This window comes from Melospiza georgiana, chromosome 6 (assembly GCF_028018845.1).
Source record: "Melospiza georgiana isolate bMelGeo1 chromosome 6, bMelGeo1.pri, whole genome shotgun sequence".
Taxonomy (NCBI): Eukaryota; Metazoa; Chordata; class Aves; order Passeriformes; family Passerellidae; genus Melospiza; species Melospiza georgiana.
Genome location: NC_080435.1, coordinates 56,836,498 through 56,861,585, shown reverse-complemented (window position 1 = coordinate 56,861,585; position 25,088 = coordinate 56,836,498). Strand labels below are relative to the sequence as shown.

Genomic DNA, 25,088 nt, shown 5'->3' with positions numbered 1-25,088 from the left:
TTTCTTAATCTGTTTAGCTGTAACAATCCATTTGAAGCCTAATTTTTGCTTAGGAGGAATAAAAAAAATTACCTGTAGCAATAAATTCATCTGTCTGTCATGCTGTTTATCTGTCTATCTGTCCCCTAAAGACTAGAAAATGTTGGTTTTTATTTCTATACCCTTGCTGAAAATCAATTGTGACATTTTCTGTTTAGGCTGCTAAAGGTTTTGGCAGATAGAACATGGATTTTGTCTTTTGATGGTGAATTCAATTCAACATTTATTGCAGAGACCTCAAGTGCTTAAACGTGTGGTGATAGACAACTAAACCTCCCACTGTGCTGAACTCCACCAGGTCTCGTCAGTAGTTTTGCTATTCAAAAAGAATTGGGACTTGTTTCATCTGTTTTTAATAAATATGAGGCTTGCATGCTGTTCATGTCAGAACTAAAGCCAACTCTGAGTTGCAGTTTGACATGTAGACTCTTCACTTTTTAGCTCTTGCTGCTAAAGATACCTACTCAGGGTGTTGTTATCCTTAAAAATATGTAAGGGGCTTTCACATCTCATTTGAACCGTGATGTTGAAATGTTTGAGGGAAAGGAAAGCAAAATCCAGGCTGCAAAAATGCTGGTTGTGTAAGAGGGCACACACCTGGACTTGAGACTTGATGCTGGCCAAGATGAATACCAGCATTTGGGAGCAGTCGGGTTTGGTTGGGTCGGAGATGCTGTTGCTGATGCTGGGGTGAGTCTGATGGAGACCTCTCCTGAAAGCTGGGATGTGGGAGGAGGGCAGAGCTGGGTTTGGTTGGGTCTGAGACGCTGCTGGGGTGAGTCTGATGGAGACCTCTCCTCCTCTCCTGCAAACTGGGACGTGGGAGGAGGGCAGAGCTGGGTTTGGTGGGTCAGGCATCAGCATCATCCTGGCCTCTCCTGCATCATCCTGGAGGATTTGCTCAGGTGATGTCTACAGGAGAGTGATTGTTGATCCCAGAGCCTGTGCCCTGAGCTTCCTGGGAGCTGGAACACCCCATGGATTTTGTGAACTAAAGTGCATTAAACACCAGCAGCTGTTACTGGGGGCCACGGGGATCGCGGGGAGCGGCGCGTGGCAGGCAAGGGGAGCTGCTCCAGTTGGATTTGCCAAACACAAACACACTCCCTGTGCTGCAGCAGGGCTGGTGGGCCAGGAGCCCACTGCAGTGACAGCACCTCCCCAGACTGCTTTTGTTGGGAGATGAGAGAAATCTGCTCCCGGGCTCTCTGCGTGGTGCTGCCATTTGGTGCGAACACCACATCACTCGTATGCCGTGTCTGAAGTGTATTTTTTCATATTTATCATTTATCCTGTGAGATGGATGGGGAATCTGAAGGTTAGGACTGCTTGCATGGGCATCAGAATTCAGTGGGAAGACATAGAGGCAGTAAATGAATTCAGTATTGGATTGATCAACTTCTGCCAGTGTTGGCAATTGGTTTTAGCACCCTTGTGTGAAATGTGTTTATGGTAGAAACATGTATTTTGTTTAAGAGGTTAGGCTGCTTTCTTGTGCTCTTGTATTAAGATTTTCAATTAAATTATTAATACTCAGAAGCCCAGAGGTAACAAGAACCTTAGAACTGTAATTTCTCCATTGAGGCCAGGCAAAACATAGCACTTCTGAACTTATACATTCTTGCTCTAAGAATGACTGTGAAAATTCACACCAAAGGATCATAAATTGCTACCACATTATTTTCTAATGTAAGTCTATTGTGCATGTGTTAAATCTGATTCAGTTTCTTTAAAGCAGTTTACTCTGTAAAACTTTTTCTATAAAAACATGCACAGTAAAAAGTGTTTATGTTGCAATACAGCACTTAAATTGCATTTAAAAAAAACCCCACACAACAAAAAACCCCTCTTTTATACAACTATTTATTTGCTGTAACATTTTACAAACCAAGGGAGCAAAGTAACCCAGAGATCTGTGATGTCATGCTAAAAGCCCAAGTGTTAGCTTGCCAAGTACTGATGTTCTCACGATACTTTGCAGACACAAAAAACTGAGGCAGAGTGGTGGGATGCTGTGGTGCTGATAAAGGAAATCCAGTGTATGGAGATTAAACAGCTGAAGGGCGGCCGTGTGTTACCAGTGAGTCTGTGCAGACTGTTGTCTCCCTGGGGCCAAGCACTTCTTAGGCATTTGCTGCATATTTTGACCAAGTACAGAATGTAGGAGATCTAAACTTTATGCATTGAAGTTTCTTAAAAAAGCGGGGGAGTGTGTCACTTTTTTTTTTAATCAATTTTTTTTCTGCAACTGATCATTCAGAAATGCCTTTAGAGAGCAAAATGAGTGTGGTGGTGAAAGAAAAAAAGAACATAAACAGCTTGCTCATTAGGCTCAGTTAAAGCTAAGTTGATCATTGATACAAATTTGCATTATTTTCCCAGCGTGGCGTTGGGTAACAACTTTTCCTCGGTGTGCTTTTGTTTCAGTTGACATTTGCTTGAATGGCCAAGCGAGTTGGCAAATTCTGTGCTGCTGGTCTTTGAAGTTGTGACTTCAGCCCAAACAGCCTGGTCTTTGTGTGCAGCAGGGAGCCCCTTGCCTTTGGAGAGGATGCTTGCAGCACAAAGCCTGGAAGGGGCTGTGCATACCCAGCCTCACAGTGCTGCTCAGCACTTCACTTCAAGTAGCTCAGGTCCTGCAGGAGTATTGGTTTCTTTGCTTGGGTTTTTTTATTGCAAGGAGTTGAAGTTCAAAATATTAAAAAAAAAAAAAAAAAAAGAGAGAGGCAGAAGATTAACCTGAAAGTACATTTTTTTTTATTGATCTTCAAACATAGGTTAGTATTTGGAGGGATTTGAGCTACAGTGGGAATTTGCTGTCTTCTCTGTTCAATACAATTATTTCACCGTGGGGTTGGGGAGCAAGCTCTGCTAAGTACAAAGGAAAAAGCAGGGATTTACTTGAGATGGATAGAATTTGTTTAAGATTTTACACATTGTCACTAGAGTTGTACTAAAATCTGTTGTATGTCCAAAATTGTTTGAAAAAATAGACACAATACAGTGACAAAATATGAATGCTTGGATGGGAAGGAGGAAATCTGTATAAATAAGACAGTGTATAAATATCTGTTTATTGTATTATTTGCACATTTCATGGTCAGTTGAACTTCTTTTACTGTTCACAGCCCATATCTTAGTAATTGTGGTAGGAGTGTAGCTTACACAGCATTTATGTGACTCCCTCTCAGATGGAACAGCACAATGCTGAAGGACAACTCCAGCCCCTCAGTATTTCTGTGTGCACAGAGCTGAGGATGTGCATGAGCAGTTTTTTGAATGTAGCTTTGTAGCTGCAGTAATTTTCTTTTTAATACATCTTCCATAGCTACATGAAGTGGAGGAGAGGATGTTCAGCAAGAGGAATTGCTTGCCTGGCTTTTACATTGGCCCTTCTCAGAAGCTGGGTTTTTGTTGGCTGAAAAACTGCACACAAGGGGCCACAATTTCTTGGAAGGGCTGAGTAAAAAATTGAGGTGGAGTAAGGTTTTTAAATGGATCTCATCACATGGGTTTCGCCGTGTTTTGCTTTGACGGGGAATGGCTGGTTCCCAGTTACAGAAATTTTGGCCATCTGAATATTGGAGATTGGGGTCAGCTTTCCACCCCTCCAGGTGAGGGCTCGGTGCAGAGGAGGTGCTGGGAGAAGGTCAGGAAAACATCTTCCCAGCTGAACTCAGCTTCTCTGTGCTCTGACTGCTGCCTGACCTGCTTCAGGTGCAAGTGCTCTTCAACTGATTGTGCAAACTCCAGCAGTTTCAAAGGTAATGGTTAGCAGAGCTCTCCTCAGGCTGACCTGGCTTGTTTTGACTGAGCCAGACTGGGGACTGGTGGCCCAGAGCTGCCCCCTGTTCACCAGCCACGTGCAGCTGACTGTGTCCTCACCTGGACAGGTTTCCAATGGATCCAGTTAAACCAGTGTGAGCAGCTGTGAGGGCATCTCCCCTGCAGTTACACTGAGCCTTCTATTGGATAATTCTCTCTGTTAACACTAGTATTAAGCTGTATTAAAGCAAAACACTATCAAATAAGTCTGTTTTACCCATAGGTTCCCCTGCAAAACTCACGTAAGTTCACAGATGTGCAACCTTACACACACTGGAGAAGATGTTGCTGTTTGCTCCCCACATCAGCATCAGTGTTCTCATCTCTCAAAAGCAGTTGCACTTACTGTACACAGATTTTAAAACAGCAATTATTGTTGTTTTCTTTCATAACATTTCCATTTGGAATTTTCTTTCTGTAAAAAATGTGGCTGCATTTTTATACTCATTTCTTGATCTGTACCAAATGCATTGAGAAGGAGACAGGACTTCTGGGTCATGAAGGGCTTCTGTGACCCAGTTCAGCAATTCATTGGTTCATAACAGAGTGTATGAGCAAGCACCCACAGTGTGTAGCAATGCATATTTTAAGCTTGTGTCATATTCAATGGTAAATAGCCATTTTCCCAGTGATTTGTATTGGTTTTGCACTTCATTATCCATGCATACTTATACCCAAGTAGAGATTGCCAGGCAAGCAGTTTCTGAGGTTGGAATAAAGAACAGTTTACTTTCTGGTCCTTTCTTGTGTCAGTAAAGATTGGATCCAAAATTGTGAGAGAGCTGTATGAACTTGCAGGAATTAGAGATGTATTCTTCCTGTTGACTGTCTGTGACCGTGTTCCCAGGGGTTCTTGGATGAGGGAAGAGACGAGAATGTTGACTCCGTGTTTCAGAAGGCTTGATTTATTATTTTATTATATATTACATTAAAATTGCACTAAAAGAATAGAAGAAAAGGTTTCATCAGAAGGCTAGCTAAGAATAGAAAGGAAAGAATGATAACAAAAGTTTCTGTCTCAGAAAGAGGGTCCAAGCCAGCTGACTGTGATTGGCCATTAATTAGAAACAACCACATGGGCCAATCACAGATGCACCTGTTGCATTTCACAGCAGCAGATAATCAGTGTTTATATTTTGTTCCTGAGGCCTCACAGCTTCTCAGGAGGAAAAATCCTAAGGAAAGGATTTTTCATGAAAGTTGTCTGTGACAACTATCCTGTCAGGATTTTGGGATGGGATGTGGGATCAACCTCCTATTAACTTTGGCAAAAGCTGTACAGGTTAATGTGCATGTATTCACAGTGTATGCTGATACCTGACCAGTTCGTGCACTGGGTGCAGGCTGTTCTTGCCTGATGCTGAAATGTGCAGTTGCATCTCTCTCTGTCAGGTTCCTTTTGCACAGCATGTCCAGGTGAGGCGAGAGCAAGTATCCCACAGCATTGTTGTGAGGAGCAGGGAGGCCAGATGCAGGCACTCAGGACAGCTCAGCACTGCTGCCAGCAAAGCCTGGCTTAGCCCGTGTGCCAGAGCAGGGAGGGAGACCTGACAGACCAGTCCTGCTCACTTCACACAGGACAGAAAGTACTCAGGTGCTTCATGGCAATCACATGCTGGCCTGACCTCAGCCATCAGCAGAGCATGGCTGTGGTTATTAGCTAAGTATTTCCATAATGTGTGCCTCTCCAAGCTGTAATTAAAGCCAAGCCTGCCCCTAGCTAATTACAAGCTTGCTTAGAAGTGTAGTTTATATAAAGCTTTTCAAACTCTGTATGGGGAAGATACACATCCACAGGCATAATAAGAATGACGCCTTATTTTCAAAATGAAATTTATAGGCTTTGGTGTCTGTTTCTCCCTCCCTTTAGATTTCTACAGGCTGTTTTTTGCATCCTTGTTCAAGGTTTTTGCCAGAAATACTACCCAAGTTTCACCAACATCAAGCCAGTGATTTTTTAGTTTTCTTCAGAGTGTTTTTGTTCTCACTGCTGAGAGAATAAACCAGATGTTAAAATGCCTTTGAGCTTTGTGTGTGGAGAAGACTAATAAATAATACTTAGATCTCTCATAAAAAGAAGATAAGGAATCCTGAAAGTGGTGAAACCTTTTGTTGAACACATCACTGCAAGGTCTCTGCAAATAATGATCCATCTATGGAGAGTTGCTGTGTGTTGCTTAGGTGGTGCTGCACCTGTACATCTTCAGCTCAGTGTGTAGCAATAAAGCTGGCAGTGCTGGCAGTGTAAGCCCCTGGAGCAGCAATACAGGCAGGGCTTGGTGACAAGGCAGGTTGTGACTCTGACATGGTTGTAGGGTGGGCTGGTGTGGCCATGGCTCTAACAAAGCATTTCCCTAGTGGATGTTGCAGCACCACATCAGCCAAGGCCATCCTCTGGGGTGACTCTGTGGCAAAGGCACAGCCAGATGGTCCTGACATGGTCACCACTGCCCTTCCAAAGCATTCTCTTTGGATTTTCTTATTCACTTGCTCTCTTCCATTCCCCGTTTCCAGGTGCTTTGCTTAGATCATAGTGCAGCCTGGCAGGGAGGAATGCACCACCACGTTCTCTCATGAGTGAATGATATCTCAAAAGGAAAGGGAACACAGTGGAGCCTGCAGCACTTGTGCATTTTGACACCTTTGGAACAAGGGGATGTTCCCATAGCCTCCATCACCATGGCTGTTTGGGAAAAGTGGAGTGCCTAACCCAATGTATGGCTGAGGAGAGCGTGAGATAACTCCTGCAGCTGAAGAATTCCCGCTCCTCTCTCTTGTCTAGCCATTTTTGAATTTGGTATTTAGTTTGATTATTCAGGTCAGATCAGATTTAGGTCAGTTGTGATGGATTTTTTCCAAATCCAGTTCCCTAGATTCCTACTGTAAACGCTTACCAGATGACACGATGTGAAGCTGGAACAGGCTCGAGCTGTGTGATGACCGAATAAAATCTCAGTGGGAACCACTTCCACGTTCCTGAGATCAGTTTCTCATGTAATAAATTCTGTATCCAGAATTGTATCAAATACTTTTCTGACAAGAGTGAGGTTTTTTTCCTAACGGACAAATCCCAGCAGAGCTATTTATAAGAAGCCTCTCTCTTGTGTTTGCACTCACATGCCTGTTACTCAGACCTACACTGAAGAACAAATATAACTAAATTTTTTTTCTGTGTCCTTGCCTGTGCTTTTGGACTGACCCTGTTTGGTCTTATCTGACATCCTCCACAACATTTCTTTGCTGGTGTTCTGTTGGTAAAGGTTGCCATAGCAAACCACCATTAAAGGCTTGTCCCCAAAGGAAGAATCTGGATTTATTTGGTGACACTTTTTCTCTGCCGACCATTTCATTCCTTTATTCTGCCTGATTCTCTCCTGGCTGGGAGGGATGGGGAGAAGTGATCTGAGTGAGTGCCTTGCTCACACTCTATGTTAACACCTGCAAAACCTGTGTAACAGGGAGTAGGTGTGATGTTGAGCACAGGGCAGTGCATGGGGGAGTCCTTTGGCTTGGGGGGAGGAGGCCAGCTTGTTTCAAACACAAATCCAGACATGGGAAAGGCTACTTGAGTTGTTTTTTCAAAATATTAAATTTAGAGCTGTGTTCTTTCACTGTTAGTTCCTAAAATGAAACTAGACATTGCCCAGAAGTTCTTACTTAACCAATCTACAGCTTCTGCTGCCACAGCCTCTTTATTTGTTTCCTGACATGTAAAGGGAATCCTTGACACCAACCTTCCCTGAGTTTTGTCCTGGCTCTCTTATTGCTGCATGTAATTCTCCTCTACATCAAGTCAAGCACATGAGGCCTGTGCTTTCAGTTTTGAAAAGTTCTGGTGTGCACAGGTCACAGGGGAGGGCGGACTCTTCCACTTGTGTCTTCTTGGTGGTTGCAAAACCTACATTAAATCATCGTTCTACCATTTGGCTCCCTCATTAGATGTTCTGTGCATACCTCAAAATATGTGATGTTTTACAGTGAGATTTGCTATTTAAATAAGAGGTTTGCCATAATTGGCTGTTATAAATTACAAGCAAGAAGGAATGATTTATTGCTTATAATTAGAAATGAGTTACGAAGGGGAATGTTGGTAATCATAAAATAAAGCTCGTAATACATTGATTTCCAGATGGCTGCCAGTGAAATTGTTCTTTAATGTATAATAGACCAGACACAAGGAAAAAAAAACCAGTCATCCATCTTTATTCCTTGATGGACTACTTGTATGAATCTGTAGTTGCCTGAATTCTGAAGTATTAGTTTTGCCTGTATAAGTGGATGAGAGAAGCTGAATTTGCCCCATGGTATAGGCTGCTAAAGTGTGGAAGAAGCGAGTTCCTCTTTTGTCTGGCATGATTTTTGTCCTTGTAATGTCAACAGGGAAGATCCAGCGATCGATCTGGCATCACCTCTGGGTATAACAACCTCAATGAATTGTTCCCAGAGACTGCAGGTTACTAAGGTGTTTTCTTTTCATCTTTTGCCTCATTTGAAGCTTTCATGAGGTTAAGATTGATCAAAACACTTGTCCAAAAGCAAATATCTGTAATCCTCCTTGCTTGAGTCTAGAAAAATACATTTGCACCAGAAACAGACGGCAGTGCTACTGCTGAGAATTTTTCAATAGCATAATCCTTCTGTTGAGATGATAATGTGTTCATTTAACTTTTAAAATTTCACTTCTTGTTACTATAGTTTCAAGCACCGTTTGAAATTTATTTTTATTTGCCTTATCTGCTAATAATGGCTCTTTCTGCCATAGCAGTTGCATTCTGCACTGTTGCCATTTGAAAGACTGCACTACACGATAGTTAAGGCATATGGATTGTCACCACATGAGTTGTCTCACGCCCATGTTTTAAAAGTGACACTGCCATTAGACTTGCTTAACTGAGACCATTATGATTACTCATTTACCTTCATTAAAATGCTTCATAGCTTCCTTATTTTAAGTAGCTTTTCTCAGCAAGGTGCAGATTTGCCTTGCTGCCATCATTTCATCTGGAAAAATTTCCATGATGAAAGGAATAACATATTTTCAGCTAAATACTCTCCTGACCTGTGGAGAGATGAGCTCATCAGTGTCTTTATTGACAAACCCAGGAAGAAGGTGTGTCAACCAGAAATATTAGATCAGTCAGCTTGTCTTGTCCTGAAGCAATTGTAATTTCCCATGGTCTGCAGCAATTTCCTTTAGGAGCAGATATGTGGAGATATTGTTTGGGATCTGCTGCAGAAGCATAATTTCATTTGGTCCCAATGAGGTGGCCTTAGATGTCATTCTTTTCATTTTTGCTGTTGAAAGGCTGTTGCTTTAGTCAGTGGAAAGAACAGCAAGTTGCTGTTTTCCAGCATCTGACTGAGGAAAAAGTGTTGCAGCTATGCAGAAAAATATTGCCCACTCTGAGCTGGGTTATTGAAGACAGATGTTATGGCCCCTGCCCCTCTCTGAAAAGCCTGGAATAGGTGTTCAACTCATGACACACCAGCAAAGTTCCTGCTTTTCAAAAGCCTGTTGGTGACTGATGCAGGTGCTTAGTTCCTCAGTGGTAAATCTATTCCTTAGTGAATGATAGAGATTCTTACTCTTTTCCAGTTTCCTCCTGCGAGTTTTGGTCCCTCAGTGCTCAGTTCAGGCGTTTGCTGGGAGAGGCTGCTCTCATTAGCACTGAGGATGTTCTCAGTGCTGTGTTGTCTGGTGCTGCACTGATGAAAGCCAAGCTCCTCTTATCCGGCATGAAAGAGGACTGAGTGGGAATCAGAAGTGGGAACAATTCCTCATTTCACTTTAGTTTTTGGTGTCAACTTCAGTTTGCTTTTTTCCTGCTTGAAGTGGCTCTTTCCGTGGTGTTGCTTGCCCAGAAACAGGATGAAGGCACTGTCTGTTAGTGGAGTTGGAGTTCACACAGGGATGTTGGAGCAGAGTTAGCAGGAACTGGCTCAGCTGTCTGTTGGTATCCAGGAGGGTTCATACCCTGCCTGCTGCCCATCAGTCACATCTGTACAGCAGATCTCAGATCTGCTCAGATCTCAGCAGCACGGAGCCATCTCCAAAGGGACCTGGCTGTGTGGGAGCTGAGCTTATTGCAGTTTGGACATGCTCTTAGTTGGAGTCTTTCTGCCATTAGCTGGGGTCTCTGCAGCCCTGGCACTTGGGGGAACAATTCAGGGAAACTCCTTGGGGCTTTCACAGTGATGGTGAGCTGGACAGGGTGAAGAGCCTGGTCTTGAGAAAGCCAAAACCACCTGCCTACCTCTTGTTCAGGCACACATGGTTTCAAGGTGTGAGCATCACAGGTGCTTTGTCACTCTGCAGAGCATGATGGTGTCTGTGGTTGTATCTGGACTTCTGAGGAGGTGCAGTGCACCCTGAGCCCCAGCCCCTGTGTTCAGGGCATCATGCTGCTGTCCATGGGTGTCACAGCCAGCCCTGGCCTTGGCTGTGTGCCTCCATTTCCTCTCGAGTGCTCCTGTGAGCATCTGGCTCTCGGGCAGAAGCAGATGTAGAAGATGGTGGGATCCACAGCTGGATGTGCAAACCCTGAAGTGCTTCAGGGTTATGGTTGTCATTGCAGCCTTTGTTTTGCCCTCTGGAAAACAGCAGTCATCCAGGTATGGGAGGGTCACCCCTTTGTCCTGACCCAATGGCAGGACAGCAGGCAATGTCTCCTGATGCTGTTGTGTTTCCAAGAAGAGATTTACATCCTTGCAGAGAGGTAATTCCCAGCTTTCCGGTAAGGATAACATTGATGGTACCTAATTAAAGGGCACTCTTAGCCTGTGTAAACATTTATATTAATCTCCTTCTCACACAGATGTCTAGTAAACTGACCTCCTGAGGCAAAACCATCTGGCCTCAGGTGGGAGGAGGATCTCGGCCAGCGTGGAGAACCTGACCTGTCTCTTGTTGAGTCATTTCTCAATAGTTTTTTCTGTCCCTGCACATGAAAGGCCTGTGCATGGATATATAGGTTTCATGGGCAGTTGTCTTGGGTGACCTGCATAATTACACTGCAGGCTTGTGGCTGTGGGCTCTGCTCCCTCTCTGCTTCCCATTGTGTATTCTGGGACCATCCATGTATAAAATTAGTATGGGCGGTAAGCAGCAATAAGATGTTCCCTACATGGGTGGATTAAATTAAAATTCAGTAAGAAAAGAGCTTTGGGTGAGTTTCCAAATTACTTGTAGGATTGCACTGAGGAGATTGTTATGGTATTGTCAAACTTTTTGGTGGATGAACAGTCTGATGCAAGTGGGGTGGGTCTATTACCTCTCGCTGCTCTTTCTCTTTTATGTACTATGCTGTGTAATCTTTTGTTATTAAATAATAAGCAAAATAAAAACTGTTGTTTGTCACAGCCAGCTTGTTTTGCAGAGAAAAACACTTTGAAAGTTCAGTCTGTGTGATCTCCAGCCCTGTCAGGAGCTATTATATTGAATCTTCTTTTAAATTGTTAAGCTGGAGGACAAACCCAGACGTTATCGTGCACATCTCAGCTGAGAGCGGAGCGGATTCGGCAGGGAGCAGCCTCTGATGCCTTGTACCATGCCATTAGTTTTTGTCACAAACATGTCAAGATAATCTGCTTCCAGTGTTATGTGTGTTGGCTGACATGAGCATTAGTAGATCTGCATAATTTTTGAAGTAGTTTGAAGTGTGGATGTAACACACTTGGGGCTGTGTGAAATCTTTTTTATCCCCTTTTACGGATCACATTGCTGTTCAGAAAGTTGCTTGTTCTGTTTTTCCCTCCCACAAGGTACTGTGTTAATTTGCAAAGTTCAAAAGGAAATGCCCCAAACTGGAAGTCATCATAAATAGTGAACGACAACTGACACACTTTGGAAGACCAGGAGCCCCATTATTTCCCAGTCACAACATTACATTTTAAATAGATGCTGCTGTCACTTCAGGATAAATGGAATTATACTTTAATGTAGGCTGTTATTATTTATTGAGCTATTTATTGAATTAGTGAACCTCTCATTCAGTCTGGACTTTGATGGACAGGATCTTTCTTCTGTGCATGTGTGTCCCTTGGTAGACTTCTACAGAGGTTGAGTCATGCCCAGTGAAAGTTGGATAAGACACTTCAATTACTTATTTTTTCAAGGTGCTTTTTGATCATTAATACTCAGACCTGTCCCAGCCTCAAAAGGGGTTGTGCTTTTCCATGAAGACACTTTTTTGCACCCTCTGAGGTGCAGCCAGACAGCAGAAGGAGCCTGTATCTGTAGCCATGGCAGCCAGTAATTTATTGCTCCATATGGCTGGTGTGGCAGCAGCTGCTCTGGTTTAAGGAGGTCAGGACATTGGGGCATTTAAGAAACAAAGCAACACCCTCAACTATAAAACCTTCTTAAATGGTTTTGTACTGTAATAGTAAGGCTCTCCCTAGGCATAAGGAGAGCCAAGGGGGTTATGTATTTATTACTTTTATAGCTGTATTTTGAATCAAAGCTGTTATTTCAGCAGGGAAATAAGTTTTTGTGATGGTTTTACCTTTTTCCAGTGTCGTGGTTAGTGTTTTAGGAAGCAGGTAGTATGGAGGGGCAGTGGGCTGAGCCAGTCACCCAGGTGATGAGATCCACCCTTGGATCTGGCCTGCAGCAGGTGCTGACCATCCGTGGCAGGAGCAGGATCCACCCCACTGCTTCTGGATGCATTTTACACTAAGCTGAGAGAGAAACTGTATTGCCAAATCATGGCAGTGCTGTGTTTGTAGTAAGGAAGTGAAGATGAGCACGTTGTGAGTGGCTCTCGTGGAACAGAAATACAGCTTTAATTTCAGTTTGGGTGTGAGGATCCCTTGCTGCTGAGAAATGGTATGGAAGGGTTCTTGGATGTAGCACTAAAGTTTTTCCAAATAGGCTTTTCATAAACGTGAATCTTTTTATTTTCATTAGGGGACCATTTTAATTAAAATTAAACTGGAATGTTTACTCTGCTTCCTGTAGCTGTGATTGTTTTCTTCACTGTGTGAGCACATGTATAATTTGCTCTAAAAGAAATGTCAGCAGTTTCTGATTACCTTGTGAGTCTTACTCAACAGCTTGATTTTAATTGGGGGGAGGAAATATTTTCAGGGTGCTCCAGGGAGGTCTGATGTCTTTGGGTAGCAGGAGGGAAAAGGTGCTATCTTTGGTACAATGTTAATTGCAATAATCATGACTATGAATTTAAAATAAAAGTCTTTAATTTCTTACCAATGTTGGGTGTTTTTCAGTCATGTCAATGAAACACAACCTGTTTGGTAATTAGAATCCTTCAGCTATGCAACCTTTTGGCTTTGCTGCATCCATATTTTTATAAGCATCCAAACAGGGTGATTTTTTGGAAAACGGTGATTGAAAGTAGGTAGGTGCTCTCAAATCTCAGGAATTAAGGAAGAAATTTTTTTGTTGTGAGGGTGGTGAGGCAATGGCAGAGGCCCGGAGAGGTGGTGGATTCCCTGTCCCTGGAAACATCCAGGGTCAGGTTGGACAGGCTCTGAGCAACCTGGTCAGGCTGAAGGTATCCCTGCTCCTTTAAATGTGAAAACTCTGCAGTTGGGGTTAGATAAGGAAAGAGAAGGCTGAGCACATAGGGAGGAGCGTGTCCATGTTTTCAAATATAATCTCTCTGATCCCAGAAATCAACCAGGATTTGTAAGTAGTAGATATTTATGTAGGTCAAGTGACTCTCTTTCTTGAAATTCTTTGTAATATGACAAGAAGTATCTGTAGCAGAATTATGTGTTCTGGATTCTTCAGTGGCACTGCTCCTGAAACATTCCCTTAGCCTCTTTTGATCATCTTCTAGGAGGAGGCACCTTCAATTACTTGAGTTGCTGAAATGCCTTTTGGGTCCTGCAAAGCATTTCAGAGGTGATCAGTTTTTGAACCTTTCTGGAGCTTAGCTAATGTCTTGTATTTTAATATTGTCTCCACCATCAGAGATAATGATCTGAGTCTCCCCTGCTCATTCTCTGGGGTTTTGTTTCCTCCTGCTGATTATTTGAAATAAATAAATAAGTAAGAAAACAACAAGTTTCTGTGTGTTAACAAGGAGGAATGACTAAGAGAAAAATGAGAGTAAAATACTGCTTATCATAAAAGACTGTATCTCTGGAGGCATAAATTGGTATTCATTAAGTTGTTTGCCTAGACTTGGTTAAAAGACGTGCTTGAGGAGCTGTCTGAGCAGTGTTTCTGTGGAAAGCAAGTCATCCTCTTCGTGACTAGATACATCTAGATGAGCTGGAGAGACCAGAAAGTAACACTAAATGATGGATTGAGAACAGCCTCCTTGGCAGTGAGGAAACAACAGACTATGAAATGCTTTTCAGAAGTAATAATATTTAACACTTAGCTGTAAAGTTATACTGATCAGCTCTTCTCCTTCAAATATGCAGGTCTCTTTCACATCTGATGCAGAGTTTTTAAAAATGTTTATGTTCAATTTCTGTCATTTCTCATGGGTCCCTGGGTATTTTTTTTATTATTTCTGTAGCTGGATGTTAACTTCTTGCCTGTGATGGTTATGGTGTCCTGCATGCATAATCTTACTGGTATCCTCTGTGTATCATCACTTGCAGAGAAGCAATTGCAGACCAGTAATCAGAGTGTGGCCTAGTCTTGCCATGTCTGCATTCTTCCAAAAATCAGTTTTCTTTTGATTTTTGTAAAATGTGACAAACGCAGCTATTTCAAAGACCTTGGGGAGAAGCTGGGGCTGCAGTTTGAGATGAGGTTTTGCTACTGTGCTGGCATCTTTTATTACTACCTTGATCTGGGACAGACTCTTCCAAGGGAACGTGTGTGTGTTAATTATCGTGGCATTTGTGGCTCTCTGCTCTTTATCTTAAATCATTAAAAAAGTAATTGCACAACATAACACTAGCAAAGTGCTTTCACTGTTTGGAGAATGAATACTCTGTGTCAAACTCTTGTGCAACTCTTCTGATGTTCAGCATTTTTTTCTTTCTTTCTTTGCAGATTAAGACCCTTGATTTCAACCCAGTTTGCTAAGAAGGCTGCCACTGAAGAGGTAAGAAAAGTCCAGCACTTCTCCAACCTGGTGCAACAGGTTGAGTTTGGAAATTCCCACAAGCTATTTTCAGCCTAGCTCTGGTCATGTGGTAGATAAGGGTAAAAAAAAATTAGTCTTGTTTGTCTGATCAGGCCAGGAATTGGTTACTGTGAACACTGCAAAGCTGAGATTGGATGTTTTTTAACCTAGATTTGCCTTACTTATCCATCAGGAACATTAGCACAGCCTCATGATGTGGATAGCAAAAAAGAGAAAACTCCCTGCAAGCATCTAAAAAGGTCCATGTCAAATAAATGGTCAGGAGGAGTAGGAGGGGGCAGAGCTCATGCCTCTTTCTCAGCACTTGGACTGTCCTCACAGGGAAGAACTTTGCAAACTCCACTTTTGTGCAGCCACAGCTGACCCCAGGGATGGGCTGGGCTTCTGTCAGGGACCAGTGTGGAAAGAGCTTACCCTATCCAGCCTGGCTTACTCCTGCTTTGTTTGTCTAGTTTGAAAATGTAATAGTGCCACAGAAAAGTTGGTGCTGGTAACTGGCCACTGCCAGAAGCCCTCCTTGGGTGCCTTTGTGCACCTCCCAAAGGGATCATGATTATTTTCAGATCATTATTATTTTCAGTGAAACCAGATAACAATGATGGCTGCTTTCTTTCACTATTAATTTCACACTGTACAAAATATTCACAGGCATTTTGTATACAACAAACTGTCTACTGCATATCTAAAAATTCAGTATACCAAAGGGATTTGTCCCTCTTGCCCATGAATGTGTGACACTGACACCCTTCTGAAAGTGAAGCAGTTCCCTTGGGTAGTTTAACACATTTGGCAATTGCCCATCCATACATAAAGCTAAGTGCCAAACTCCAGTCCAGGATGTCTGGAAGTGAATTCAGGAAGTTCTATTTAAAGGTGTTGTTTGACTGCCTTTTTTTTAAACATGACTAAAAGTCATTGATTTTCAGAAACAGTTTGATATCCTGCCTAGGGAAATACATTTTCACTTCTTATTCTATGCTCATTAGAAAACTCTGCACATTTTTAGAAGTACAGCAGTCTGGAAGTGGACATGATAATTAGAAAAAGGTCACATTTTAATTAGCATGGAGCAATTTTAAAAAATAATGACTCAATTGTAGCTCCTTTATATTCACCCACTTTTTCAGAGCAGATGGATACTTTTAAACATACAAATTGATGTATATTATGATGCTGATTTGTTTCAAACTCTTGTGTCCATTTCTGCTTATACCAAGATGGGCTCAATTTGATCACAGAGGTAAAAGCAGTGGTAGGAAATATAAACTGGAGGGAAGTTCCTCTAAATAATATGATTAATTTGAGCATTAAAAAATAATGAAAACCTGTCTTTGACTGATCCGAATATCTAAATACTTGATTTTCTGTTAAAATTAATGGGTGTCTTTTGCCCTATTAATGAGCTGTTGGAGCAAACCCTGAGGTGACTTTGAAAAACTCAGGCAGATTCTTTAGGTTGACTGTCATGGTGTATGACAAGTTCAGGAGCAGCTTTGATGTTTGAATAATTAGACTACCAACTTTCTGGTACAGGGATTTTCTCTTACGGTGTGTCTCTGAAGTGCCTGGAGTTACAGGGATTCTGGGAGCTACTGCATCCCAAGTAAATGCATTTATAAATAAATAAATAAATAAAAATAAACTGTAGCATTTTATCAGAGCTTGCTGTCAATGGAATTGGAGAACATGCAGCAGTACATAGTTATGTATGTAATTTAAAACCTAGAGCACTGTGGCACTTTTCTCATGGTTTGGACCAGAGGAGTTGGGGTTTTTTGGTCTCCTTTGGACCATTCATTTTTAGAAGCACTTCACAACTGGTCCTTCCAAGGAAGAGTTTCCATCTTTCTTACTAGGGAAGGTGACTCATGCTGGTTACAGCTGGCTGGTGCCAGGTGCTGTCAATATTCCCTTCTCAGAATTCTTCACATGACAACACAGCATTCATGAATAATCTTTAAGGTTCTTCCAGTTGCTAATTGGCTGGTTTTGTGTGCCATGGGCTCTAATGTATGAACCCCAACAGTCCAAGTACAGAATGTGTGTGGAAAGTACCCTATTACAGAGCTGATGGAGGTAAAGCTCCTGTGATGTTTCTTCCCTGGATGAGAGAAGGAGTTGGAGCTCCAGACTGAGCACACCATGAAAATGAGAAGAAAGAGCAGAAAGAGCAGAGCCTGGGCTGTGCTGGTACAGGCTTTGTTGCTGCTTCCTACCCTGTTCCCAGATCTCTCCTTAGTGAGCCAAAGACAGCATTACCTGCTCCAAATTCACCTCTGTTCCCTTGTGGTGCTGCCCTTTCTCTCCCTCCGTGCTGTGTCCTGCCTAACCTTGGAGCAGCTGGGGAGGACCACGTCCAGAACAGGTCCCATCCATGATTGATTCCCAAGGTAGTGTTTGGAGATCATTATTCTGCTGAATTCCACAGGTAATGGCACAGGTGCCAGTGTGTATTATCAGCTGAGTGCTCTGCCATCACATTAAGTGCTGTCTACAGAGTGCTATTTGTTCCACAGCTCATCGCGCCGCCAAATAAATCCAACCAGAGCTGTCAAAACTAATACATGTTGGGCTTTTTCTGATTTGAAGGGTACATTTTTGCTATCATTAAATTGTCAATAACGTTGTTATTTTGTAATAGGCCTGATGTGAGTTGAGCACACCGTGGGAGAGGTTTAATTTTTCCCACAGAGCTCTACTGAGGAGCCTTTGCTCCCAAATTTCTCCTCCTCTTGTGCTTGCCAGAGAATCCTCCTTCTGCTGTTACCATTACAGGATATTTCAGTTGCTGGTTCTGGACTAAGTGAAAACTGGGTGGTTTTGCCTGACTTTTATTCAGACTTCCATTAGAACAGCTGAACCTGTAGCACTGGACATGAGCTTCTGTGTCTCCTGTCCCTATTGTTTGGAAGCTGCTAAAGTTCTGTACAAATATTGGGCCAAAGGAAGGGCTGTTCTACTGTTGTCTCTTCTTTTGTGCAGGTTACCTTTCCAAATGCACAGGCTGAAGCCTCTGATGTAGAAAAGCCAGCAGCTGTGCTTGTGGAGAGTGGCCCAGTAGCTTACAACCCTGAGGAAGAGGTGGAAGAGGAAGAGATAGAGGAAGATGAAGATCACTGCATGAGCGCCTTGCAGTTAATGGGAGGAAATGGTGAGCTGGGGGTACCATCTCTGCTGCTGTGGGCTTTGTCCTTGCAGGGCTGGGGACACACAGGGTTCCCCTGCTTGTCCCTGTCCCAGAGCTCCTGCTGCCTTTTCAGCATTGCCTGTTCCTGTGGGAAGCCTGGAATCGCCCTTGTCTGAAACCTGACCTTGGAGACTCCTCCTGAGAAAAGTTTGCATCTCGAGCTTTAGGCTAAGAGGGCTTCCCAAGAACAAACTGAAGTGAGGGGTGTTTTCCAGAATTAGGTTTATTAAGGTGGATCTGAGGAGTTAGTTAGCTCAGTAACCCCTCCATTAGCAGTGCCTGGGGCCCCCTGAGCCTCTCCTCCCTTCTCCTTGTGCCTCCTCTGTGGAGGCTGCAGTGATGTCCAAGTTGTCCATGAGCCCTGGGGACGTGTCTGTCCAGCTCAAAACACAACAAATCTCCCCACTCTGTTTCTGGGGAAGGTGTTGGGAGGAAGAAGTTGTTCCCAAGTGCAGGAATGGCATTGGTGGTGCATGTATGGTACACAGATGTGTGCTCATTTCTTTGGGTTACCCAGCAAAGCCACTGGTTTAATTACATTTCTTTGTTGGCAGGAAAAGGCAGTCTCCTCTCCACTGTGGTTTTTCCTAGCTGGACACATCCACATTTATCCTTTATTAAAAACTTCCCTTTAGAAGTTAAGCTTTGAAAACACACAAAATTATTTTTAAAATGGGAGCTGCTAATTATGGGTTGTGAAGACGCAAGATGGGAATACGTTTCCTAGTGAAATGTTATTTACTGCAAAAATCTTTCCATCACTATTCATTTAGCTTTCATGGACAATATGTATACTTTTCACAAAAGTGTCTGTTGCTTTTAAATTGATTTCTCTGCTGGAAAATAATTGCTGAACTGTAGGAAAAACAGTTTGTTGCCTGCATTTATTATTAGAATAACGTTCCCAAGAAAAGGCATCCATGTGGGGGAGGGTGGGTCTATGTTTATTAATAAACCCCCCACAAAAATAGAATAAAGGTCACTCAGTTTTTTTTCTTTGTAAATGTTACTAATTTTGAACCATTCTGAGAACATTCCACTACTCCCTGTCTGGCCTGGACATCAGCTGAAAAATTAGAGTTAAAAAATAAAAATAAAAAGGAAAAGGATAGGAGTATTCCCAGAATTCGAATGCAGGTGTACAGAGCTGTTCAGAACAGAAAATAACTCTTTCCTAGCTGCTTTCTCTGTGGATTTTAGACCTGCCTGCCTGGAATAACAACATGAATTACAGATGGTGAACTTCACCCATTCTACACAAATCATTATAGATTACACTTAATTCTGCTTTTGAGCATTTGCTTGTCTCTTTGGGTGAGAGGTTGCCCTGTATTGGATTTGGATATGAAATTTAACTTTCCTCAGTGCTCATATGCAATAATTATCCATAGGTTCATCTACATTACAGAAAGTATCTGTGTCAGTGCATTCAGAAGCACACAGAAGAGAAATAGGTGCATTAGAAACATACAGACTTGCCTTCTGACACACAGCACACAGTCTTTGCACTCAGCATTAAGAAAATAAAATTGGATTAAAAAATCTGACCAAGAATTTTAAGTCCAGAAGTAAGAAGATAAGGGAGATCTGAGTCAGATGCATGGGTCAGGATTTGTTCCATGACTCTTTTGATGTTGATGGGAACTCTGAGCTATCTCTGAACCCTTGCAATTTCAGCTCATAAATCCATGAATAATATAAACAAACCAGCTTTTTCCTTGGTGCCTGTATCTAGTGAAAAACGTGCCTACTTGTAAATGTAATGCTGCTGCTTATCAGCCACTCTGTGCCAAGTCACTTGTGACAATCAGGCTTGATCACCTTAGCCTCTAAATTAAACCAAGTATTTCACATACACGTGTGCCAAGTATTCCTAAAGGAGAGTCTGGTGACAAGTGAGAGGAGATATTTACACATACATGCTTAAAAATAATTTTATTTCATTGAGGGAAGTACATGCAAGAACTTATTTAGGCCTAAGAAAATAGATGATTTTTAAAATGCTTGCCTAAGGCAAAACTTATCCTGTAGTTACATAGCAAGAAAACAACCTTAAAGAAGCAATACTTCTATTGTGTCTTCCATCTACCCAGAATATTTGCATTTTTATATGCCCTTGTCTTTGTGTGTTTCAGATTATGGCTGTGATATGGATGAAGATGATGGCTATTAGCTCCATTTACTTCCAGGGGACATGGACTGTGTCTTGTTCTCAGCAAATCTTTGGTCTTCAAGCTGTATGAATAGTGAAAGAAGCTGTCTATGGTCAGCAAATGTAATCAAACAATCCTGACTTTTGTAAAATGAATTCAAGGTTGGCATTGGGTCTGGTCAGTTTACATTGACCCATAACCCAGCAATAACCAGTTCGGATTCCTACTTGAATTTATTTTTATTTTGGTGGATCATAGTTGGAGAATTAAATTAATGAGAGTAATGTTTCCAGAGAACAAAAGAAAAGAGACAAAACAGACTGTGCGTGAAGCCTGTGTGGCTGAAAGCAGCACATCTCTTACTTATGTGACTGCTTTTAGGCATACTGCTGAAAGGGAGCAGGTTGGAGGACAGGGCCTGTTGATTATTTGAGTACAGGAAAATTAGTCAGTCTCATCATGCTACAAGTGACAGAAGGAAATGTTTCCAACCTGGATTGTGAATGTGACCATGTTGCTGTATACGAGTTCCCTTACCCAACCCTGTCAAAAGTTAATGATAAGTTATATATTTGCAGAGCAGTACTGGTTTTCTGAAACAGAGTAAATACTTCTTTATATTAGTAAATTCATAGACTTCTTAAAATATCTGGCAGTAGAAGGCAATGAAGAATTGTCTTCCACTGTGAGTCTGGTGTGGTTTTTGTGGAAGGAGGGAGAACACCTGTGTTGGGTAGGAAATGCAGGGAGGAAGGAGGCAAAGATGCTGTGTTCATGAGCTGTTGCTGGACATCCTTAGGCAAAGCCAGGTCTTCTTTAGGCTGGTGTTTTGCTGCAGGAGAGTCACTCAGGCCATCTCTGTGGAGCTGCTCTTGCCTGACTTAGAGTAAAAGTCTGCTCCCAAGAGCTGCTGGTCTCTAAAACCAGTTGAAAGAAAGGGAAAGCTGAGCTTTTTAATAAATAAGCTAGCATCTGCTTTGACTGAATTTAATTTAATGTAATTTGCTTAGCATTCACTGGGTAAATTAAAGGTCACCATGCAGCAGCCTGACTTTCATGGCTCAAATCCCATCCTTGAACAGTCGTTGCTATGTGAATAAAGCTGGAGCTCCAGCCCTGTGTGCCCTGAAATGTCAGCAGGCAGGTCCTCTGTCACAGATAGATCAGTTCTGGCAGTGCCATGAGAGCAGGGGTCAGGAGTGGAGGCCTGTGGGCAGATCCCACCCTGGTGCCTCTGACCTGCCTTCCCCTGGCACTGCTGGGCCGAGGCTCTCGGCTCCGTGGGAAATGCACGGCACTCTGGATCACACTCTGGATGGCTGCAGCTGATGTTTCCATCTCTCTCCCTTATCTGGTGACAATCATGAAAACTGTAGTGCTGCAGGCTTCTCTTAACACCAGGGCAAGATGGATATTTATCTTACCAGCACAGTTTCTGTTCAGCTGTGTCTCCTGGTCGGGTCTTCCTTCCTACCTTTTTTCAGGAGTGCTCGTTACTAAAGCACCATCCATCCTCCTGCTACAGAGATTGGATTGTGGCAGGAAGAGAAGCTGCTTCAGGATGCTCTGCCAGACAGGGTGATGATGGTGCTCACATCTGAGGTCATCACCAAAGAGGGGAAGGGCACACAGCCTTCCATACTTCCATTCTTCTCTGTCCCTCTTGGTAGCTTGGATCATGCAAGTCAAGCAAGAGTGAGTGCTTTTTTTAGGAGCAGACTTGATACTATTTGGCTGGTAAATATGCCTTGGTGGATTGTATCTGTGTGGGATTTTTGAGCCCTGTATAGGAGTATTTCTGTAATGACTTCTTAGAAGCAGAACTTGGTAACAAAATTGATGTGGTAAGGCTACTGGAAGGAAAAGCTCTTCTGAACCAGATTCCAGTTACTTCGTTTACAGCACTTAAGTGGAAAGAAGAGATTCCTTATAATTCTTAGGAGAAAAGCTGGCATTTTCACTGAAAAGCTATAGATTTTTTTTCTGACATTTTATAAGTACTGCACAGAAACTGATACTGAGGAGATAAACCTTTCTACCTCTCTTTTATCTACACCATAAAATAGAAGTATGCTATAAGCAGACAGTTTTCTAAAAAGTGGTTTGTTTTATCAAAGTTTGTGCTCTGCAAGTCTTTGAGACCGTTGAGTTTGATTGTTTGGGTTTGAACTAATCTTCCATAGCACTGCTACAAATATACTCTCAGTATATTCTCAAGACTTGGGTTTTATTCCAAGGTACACAGTATTCTCTATGCAGGAAATAAACATGCATAAATAAACATGTGTATGACTCATGTAGGTCGAGTGCTTTTCTCAAATGCAAGATTTTGGCTCTTAAAGAAACCTCTAAGATGGGCTAAGATGGATATTGCTGAGGGTCTTCCCTGCAGTCTCCTGCTTTGTTCCCCCAAAGGACACCAAACCTGCTGCCAGGGTGGCGGTGTTGTGTGTGAGAGCTGAGAGCATACCCAAATAAATGCAGCTAGGAAATCTGAATTTCAGTAGTACATTGTGTTGCTGAGAACATTGTTTTGTGCACTGCAAGTAGAGGGTTGCAGTTTTTGAATGCTCTCATATGATTTGATTAGGAAAGGCCATCAGGCAATCTGCTGGAAGAGCAAGGGAAAAAAAAAAAGACCTACAATTCCATAGCATCTCAGTATTGCTGGTGAAGTTAATGGCATGGCTTCTGTACAGGATTCCTAAAGAAAGGATATTGGATAGGCAGACTTCACTCTGAGCTTCTTAAGCTATAGTGGTTATGTACATTTTTAATTTATTGGTGACTTACCGGGATTTTTGTAACATTCATTCCTTCTTCATTTAACTAAGCTCAGGAATTGTAAACAGATTTGAACATGCTAGTTTCTGTTTTTATAGCTAGTCATTAAAATGTAAAAGGATTAACACTGCATTAACTCTGTTTACTACTGTTGGTATATCTGGACAATTTTGTTGTGTGTAAGTAAGCCCAAATTCACTTGGAGTAATTTGGATCCTGCTTTTTCTCAGGATTCTGATTATGATGTAAAGAGCTTATAAGGCTTCAACATTTGGTATTCTTAGATCATCTTCCTTGAAGCCACACAAGCTGTGTATCATTGGGTTTGCTGCAGAAAGCACATCTCTTGCTGCAAGTCACTTTGCTTGACAGGCAAAATTCTCCAGCTGTTGCACCCAGCTTGCCTGCCATGCAGCCTTTTAACACTCTGGTACTGTGGGAGTAGGAAAAGAAATAAGGAAAGTAATGGGCTTCTTCACTGTGCTGAGTGCATTTTCAGTGTCTTAATCATCTGTGACATTTCTTTAAAATCAGTGTGTTCAGTACAGCAACTTTTAAATGGTGCCAGACAGCCTTGTCTTGAGGGTTCAACATGCTCATCAAAAAAGTCTTTGCCATCCTGATGACTTGTTTGTGTTCTTTGGATTGCATTGAAACCCCAGTTGCAGATGTGTACAGTTAGAGTTTGCCTAATAAATGTTCTGTTTCTTATTTTTGTGTTGAATCCTTGTATTCAGTTCAGTTAGTGCCAAGAAAATGAAACCTTTTTGATGTATGCATATGTACCATCCCTCCACAACCACAAGTCATGTTAACCTTTTTTACTGTAATATATTTGCTGTAAATAAAAAATAAAACCTTTACATAGCCCATCTGTTACTATGATGCTCTCTTGATGATTTCTGATTTTTCTGTCTTAGTTCTTAAAAATGTTCAGTTTTGATTGCTGCATGATTGGTTGGTTGTGGCCAAAATTTGTCATTTAGAGCTTTCTTTTGTCTGTATAAGGGAAGACACAGCAATCAGGCAAGTGTTTTTCACAAGATACTGTTCCACTGATAGATGTGGATGCTTTCTGTAAAGTACATAACATTAACAAGGCTTTTCCACTGAGCTGTATAATTAACTGACTGTGGGAACAATATATGGTGTGTGTATTTAGTGGAGCTGTTCCAGTGCTTGTTTCTCAAAGTTGTATCTTGATAAATAAGGTGTGTGCTGAGTTAAAAATCATGTTATTTTATCAACATCTGGCTGCCACAGTTTGGAGACAAAAATCCACATCTGCCCTTTGTACAGATGGGTGTTTGCTCCTTTTAGTTTTTATTGGAAAAAGAGGTACTGCTGGATCCTCAGGAGGGTCTCCTGCAAAGTTTTAGCCTATAAAAGGATGATTAACAGTGGATTTGATAAGGCAGTATGTGTCATTCCATCATTTCACTATGTTCCCATAGTGTGATCAAGGCACACTTCTGCTCTCTTTGACATTGGGATGGTTTTATCTGAATTTCTCTTCAGCTGTTCCAGCCATTTCCACTGGGAGTTGGGAACTTCTCCAGCAGTGTCCATCACAGCTGCCCTCTCCCTGCTAACAACTGAGATATTAAAAAGTACTGACCACCTTGGCCTCATCTTTTCTGCTCTTCCCAAGCTGCACAGCTCTTGGCTTTGTCCTCTCATTTTTCTCTTCTGTGCCACACCAGCCTTTCATAACCAAAACCATTCTGCCCCCACAGCTGCATTCATCAAATGTGCCTCCTTTAATGGTCTCAGAAGTTAAATAATGCTAATAAAACTGAAATCTTACAAGGCTTTCTATTGCCTTCATTTGTCACCAGTAGGTCATAGCACATTTGTTCTTATGTTCGTGTTTTGTAATACAGAAGAGGCTGTTGCAGTTTTCTACTCCTGTCTCCTCTATAAGAAGAGTTACAGCACATTATTCAGAGGTTTTTGCACACCCTGATACCTGGCAGTGATCTTGGTGAGTGGTGGTTGTTTAACAAAAGGAGCTAAGTACAGGAGAAA

The 25,088-nt window shown here is 42.2% G+C and overlaps 1 protein-coding gene across 1 annotated transcript in view; it reads left to right on the top strand.

Annotated features, from left to right (window-relative positions):
* Window positions 1-23,939, top strand: part of BRF1 (BRF1 RNA polymerase III transcription initiation factor subunit) — a 173,685-nt gene extending 149,746 nt beyond the window's left edge. The window contains exons 16-18 of the mRNA XM_058025510.1: window positions 14,843-14,894; window positions 17,919-18,087; window positions 20,259-23,939. Coding sequence (XP_057881493.1) covers window positions 14,843-14,894; window positions 17,919-18,087; window positions 20,259-20,296 — 259 coding nt within the window. The 3' untranslated portion in view covers window positions 20,297-23,939. The remainder of the gene's footprint in view (window positions 1-14,842; window positions 14,895-17,918; window positions 18,088-20,258) is intronic.
* The last annotated feature ends 1,149 nt before the right edge of the window (window positions 23,940-25,088 follow it).